The sequence below is a fragment of the Dicentrarchus labrax genome, unplaced genomic scaffold, assembly GCF_905237075.1.
Source record: "Dicentrarchus labrax unplaced genomic scaffold, dlabrax2021, whole genome shotgun sequence".
Lineage (NCBI taxonomy): Eukaryota > Metazoa > Chordata > Actinopteri > Moronidae > Dicentrarchus > Dicentrarchus labrax.
In genome coordinates this window covers 137,312-143,311 of record NW_026136834.1, presented here as the reverse complement: position 1 = coordinate 143,311, position 6,000 = coordinate 137,312, and the positions used below count along the sequence as shown (strand labels likewise).

At 37.9% G+C, this 6,000-nt stretch overlaps 1 protein-coding gene across 1 annotated transcript in view; it reads right to left on the bottom strand.

Moving 5' to 3' along the window:
- Positions 1–6: 6 nt before the first annotated feature.
- The window catches only part of LOC127360031 (putative selection and upkeep of intraepithelial T-cells protein 1 homolog), a 31,954-nt gene continuing 25,960 nt past the window's right edge, over positions 7–6,000 (bottom strand). Inside the window, exons 3-6 of the mRNA XM_051394295.1 lie at positions 1,226–1,579; positions 770–1,051; positions 576–674; positions 7–223 (exon numbers count right to left, since the gene is read on the bottom strand). Coding sequence (XP_051250255.1) covers positions 132–223; positions 576–674; positions 770–1,051; positions 1,226–1,579 — 827 coding nt within the window. The 3' untranslated portion in view covers positions 7–131. The remainder of the gene's footprint in view (positions 224–575; positions 675–769; positions 1,052–1,225; positions 1,580–6,000) is intronic.

Sequence of the window (6,000 nt, the reverse complement as noted above, 5' to 3'; positions counted from 1 at the left end):
AGATCTCACTTCTTCACTGTGTGTCTGCAGCCTTTTCACTGGCTCAAAGACAACACCTGCTCACATAGATTGAAAAGCATTCTGCATCAATGTTGGCTTTGTTGGAATCACAAACGCTGCCTCCTTTACATTCAGCTGTTCATACATCTCTCCCACTGTGAAATTATTTCGTTTTTTATTTTCTTTCTCTGTGAATTTACTTTGTCCCGGATCTTCTTTGTGCCTGTGTTCAAACAGAAACAGGGAAGTGTTGAAGTTGTTGTGTTCATGTATTTTTGTCTAATCAATGAATGAGTGTTAAAGTGAGAAAACTACACAAGCAGAACAAAAATATGATAATTGAACTGGAATATTTTTAACATCACAGTGACTTTCATAAACAGAACATTTCCAAATGACAGAAAGCTTTTGAAAGCAACACATTTTCTTTTATTTCCTCCATTTTCCCCCAATTTCCTGCAGTGAAGATCATTTCAGACTGTTTGCTTAGTTACTGTTGTTATGCCTGTATGTATGTCAATAAAGAGCTCTGACAGGAACTTGGAATAAAAAAGGAAAATAAATATGTGACTTACATATTGTCAGAGAGATAATGATGAACAGCACAATAATACAAACAGGAGTGCCGATGATCAGAATCCAATCAGGAGACGACTGAACTGTGAATGAATCATCTGAAAAGATAGAAGAGAGAACAGAATGACATTATTGAATCAAACTAGAGCTCAACAGTGACAATATGTTTAATATATTTAGAGCTCTTTATAACCTGGAACATAGATGTGTGTCTCTCTGGTCTGGTTGATGTCCTTCTGTTGGACTCTACAGGTGAAGTTGTTGCTGTGTTTCTTCTCCACAGTCACTCTGCTGCTGACAGTATAGAGGTCATCAGGACCTCTGACTGTCTCTGTAGGTCCAGCAGAGAGGAGGTTTCCCTCACCGTCCAGCCAGACCAGCTCAGGCTCTGGATACCAGCCTTTAGACTCACACTGTAAAACTATTCTTCTACTGTTATTGGAGACAACCTCTATGATGGGAGTGGAGACGACACCTGATGAGAAGAGAGGAGGAATTTCAAACATTGGATTCAGATCCAACAAATAACTTACAGCACTGTTTTCTTTGTGTCTTATCATGGCTGCTTACTTCTAATATAAAGTTACATTACTGATCTTTGCAGTCAGCAGAAATGTGTAATTCATCATCTTCAGAAAGTCTGACTTACCAACAGTGAGTTGGATGGAAGCTTTCTTCGACATTGATCGAAGGAAGCAAAAGTATTTTCCTGCATCAGAGATTTTCACTCTGAAGATTTTCATGGAGACGTTTCCATTCTGCAGTTCATCCACAAACAGTCTTGTTCGGTAAAAATAAGATGGATTTTGAAATAGATTTGCAGGTCGTCCATCTCGGTGAACATGGATGTACTTTGGGTCTAAACCAGGTCTGGTCCACTCCACTGTCTCAGAACTGGCACTGATTGGAGATTCAAGGTAACATGGTAGAATGACATCATCACCAGGCAGGGCTACGATTGGTTGATGTGAACAAATCAACTCTGACTGCTCTGCAACGCAAACTAAAGAACAAACAAGAAACAGTAGTATAGTTATAATACATGTCATCAGACTGAATGGATTCATTTTTACTTTCTAAAAGTAAGAACACATTTAATAAAACTGCATCAAAAACAAAGACAATCGACCGCTGGAGCCTCAGAGTCTGTATCTGACTCACACTCATCACAGTTTGAGCTTCAAGCACAAATATCAGACAGCATCAGCAGTGAGAATATAAACAGCAGCTGACTCTCTGTAAAGAAATTTACATTGACTGGAGTTTTTAGGGGCAATGATGATCATCAGTCTGTCACTTTGTTTAGTTCCCATTATATCTTGTAGAAATATTCCTGGTTCCCAGAGAATGAATTCCTCTGACTTTTCCTCCAGAGTCTCTGAAAGTTCAAACTTTCAGTTTGTCCAATACTTTATGACCAAATATTTAAAAAGCATGTTAATATGCTGAACTAAGATGATGGACAAGTTCTACCTGCTGCAAATTGTTATCATTGTGAGCATGTTAGCATTAGCATTAGTATTAAGCTCGAACCCTTAAGACACAAGAACATATAATGAATGCATTAATTTTGATGTGAATGATGTCCCTGGGTTTTTGTTGTTGTTACAGAAATGGATAGAAGGGATTGGAAGGTTTTTGGATCAGAAACTTAGTTGTGTCTTCTGCTTTCCAACACACACACACACACACACACACACACACACACACATTTACAGAAATCACCTTCACAATTCTGTATTAGCAGCAAAACACTGAAGGTCTTGAAGAGCAGTCCATTACTGGGTGGCATTGTGAACTCTTGACAATAAAAAACAAAAACAAAATCCCTTAATCTGGATGTTTAAAAAAAACCACACAATTGAAACACATGTCTTTACTTTGTGGAAAATGAGATCAACCAGGGTCTCTCTTCTTCTCTTCTTTCTGTCTCAGTGAACTATATGTGCACTGGGTTTTGCTCCTCATGTGATGTGACTTCCTGTCAGGCAGACACAGACCCCAAAGGCAGCTGAAGAACCAACCTGCCATTTTGAGAGTGAAAGTGCCCCTTTCCTGTCTTTTTCTTTGAATCTCTTCATTGTTTCCAAATATCAGGTCGAGGTTATTGTTGCTCTCATGTCTTTTTTACCCTCTCTCTCTCCTGCTAACTACCCCAGTGCAACACCAGTGAGCACTGTGTGGGCATCAGCGCGCCCCTGTATGCACATGTGTAAGCAGTCAGAGTGTGATGGGTTACTTTGAGGCAGAGATCACGTATGTGGCCAAACAAAGTGTAAACATACTGTTCATTTACATTATATATTGATGGAGAAGCACTTTAGGAATTACTTTGGGTCCATCAGCTTGAAGTCAGCAGCTCACAATGTGACAACTAGCTGTTTAGTTAGCTTGCTACCTTTTGTTATAATATGGGAGTCAGTTCTTGTGTCTATCCTGACTTAATCACTCTCTCTCAGGTCTTATAAGGAAAACAAATATATATATTGTTTGATATATTATTTGATCATGTAGTTGACTGGTGTCTGTAACTGCATCATTTTTATGAGGGATGATCGATATGGATTTTTTTTCAGCTGATACGATAACCGATAATGATCTGCTTCTGTGGCTGCATTTCTAAAATGCTTTAATCCAAAGCTGTTTAGTATCTGTCTAGTGCCGCCGCCATTACTGCAGTGTAATCCTGAGAGTAGGTAGTTTGATTGAAGCCAGGCAGTTGCCCCCGGTTACTGATGAATGGACCTCTTAGCAGTATTCAGATTGAGTTAGTTCAGTATTAGTTGAACGTTTGTTAGTAGCTAGAAACAGAGAAAAAAAGTAGGAAATTGGTCTTGGGCTTGCGTTCAAACGTGCACATATTGTTCGGAGATGCTACCGCAGTAATGGCGACTTTGTTTGCTTCTATAACTTCCCCCGGATGCATGTACACCACCTAAACTGCAGCCACTTACACTGCAGCTAAATACATCCTTTAAAGCCCTCACATGTTAACTCCTCAATCATTTCACAGGAAATTAACTGTTAATTATTGAAAAGAACTGTAACATTTATCCTTTAACTGTTAATAGTACTTCATCCTGAAAGTAGATTATTGATTAAATGAGTAAAATACTGATTAAGGACTATGTATTTTGTGGTAGTGCTTCATTTACTGACTGTTAGAGTTCTTCCTCCTCCACTGTTGGAGGATAAAAACATATTTAATCTTTCACTTCATCTTTCAGAGTTCAAAGTTTTCAATAAAAGGTTTGTAAAATAATTGATAACAATATAAAAATACAGACTCAGTGTCTACGTAACAGTGTGAGTCCACTTTATATAGACTATAATGATATCACAATAAACAACACAGAGAGTTTGTCCATAAAATAATCTGCACATTGTTATAACAGTCAAAGAATGAAATGATGACAAATCCAACATTTAACATTCAAGTTTTACTTTAAAAAGAAACTCTGACTTACAGCGTGATGTTGCCCAGACATCTCGCCCAGACAAGAACTCAGGAAGTACGACCATACCTAACATGAGATACAGGAAATCCTCTGCAGAGAACAACAAACAACAACTCACTCTATCTCCACCTCTCTCACAATGTGCTTTAGAGACATACAGTCATGTCAGTTTGTCACAAATATAATAAAATAACCTTCTGTTGAAATCCTTCAACAGACAAACAGAAAACATGCTGCATAGTTCTTAAATCTCCAAAAGTAAAACTCTGAGCTCCACCTCAAGCTGCTACAACATCAAACTCTGCATCACTGTCAGCACATTGAACACTTCACACTCATTATTCAAAATAAGAACCACCAAACTATGTTTCACTGCTAATACTGCTTTATATTGACTTAAAATGAAGGCAGGGACTTTTAAACTGCAGTATTTAAATTATCTTTCTGGGCTTTGACTACTTCTACTCAGTGTTTAAAATATTAATATAAGACTTCTTCCACCACAGTTAAAGTGTAAAAGTTTATATTTAGAATATGTTTGATAGCTCATCATTTATGTCAGTCTCACATTTGAAGATAATAAGCTGTGACTTTGAAATGTACAATTCACTTATTCATCTCCATGTTGTTTTTAAAGTCACACTGTCACAATGAAGCACTTCCTAGCTGTATTCACGTTTCATCCTGTCGAGTGACACAGAGGTGAAACGCAGCTGTATCGTGCTCATGTGCCTGTTTTTGGTATTGCTTTAAACACACTTCCTCCCTCATTCCAAATGTGAAATACAATGAGCTAAGTGACCTGTCATGTAGGCCGTTGTGCTCAAGAAATGAAGATTCATACGAGTAAATGAAGACGCTAAACTGGGTTTTTATAAATACTATATTACTATCTGTCAAAAGACTTCACACATTTCAGCCATATCAAACACAACATGCACCTCCATCTCTGACTGAAGGCTGTGGGTTTGCATTAGGTTGCGTATTTCTTGCTGCTTAAATGGGGCATAGTTCTTATTTCCTGCCCACTTGCAGACTGTGCATGGGGTAAGCAAGCTGCAACCTCTGTGGCTGCAACCAGTAAAGCAAATGTGTTTACAGCCTGGTACAAGAAGCAGTACAAATACTCCACTCATGACAACTATAAGTGAGGTGAATCTTTATATAACTCACCTGTTTAAATGACATCAAGGCTTAAAGTTAAGTCTGTTAAATTGAACACTGATTTAGTAAAGTCGTTCTTCTTCCACCTGTTCTGCCTCAGTGTCTGCATTTGGGTCTTCAGTCCTATTGCCTTGTAGACACATCTGTGACAGAGGCTGCTGAGGGTGCTACAGCCTATAGTCTATAACCATCTGTTTTAACAACATTTGTGGAGTGATTGTATTTGTACTTACCGTAGCCAGTGTGTAAATCATGATGTGCTATCTGGCTATAACACAGAGTGTCAGCAGGAGTAAGTGACATCCCACAAGGGACTTTCTGTTCACAGACACTCTTTTCTAAGGAATAACCACACATTACACCATATGGTGGTAGAAAGCGATACTGCACATGTCTCCAGTGTGGCTTTGAACTTATGTGCTATTGAAATGAGTTAAGGCAGATGATTCTACACATTAGTTCTATTCATTACTTTGGAGAGCTTGGATATTTACTCATATATTGAAATGTATGTTAAGGCTTCAGTATTTATTTTATATGAATGTTTCACTTTATTTAATTTGCATGTAGAGCTTTTATTAACTATATTTATGCATTGTATATTTAAGGAATAGAAAAGAGGACAATAAGTCAACATTTGTTATTTTCATTGACTTTACAAAAGCTTTTGATTTTGACAAATGAGCCACCGTGGCATTTAAACTACAAGGATGTGGGCAGTAGTTTCCTTTTGCAGTGCTACTGAAGGTTGTATTAAATTAAAATTGGTTGATTCAACCCTCATCCGGGGTTAAACAGAGGG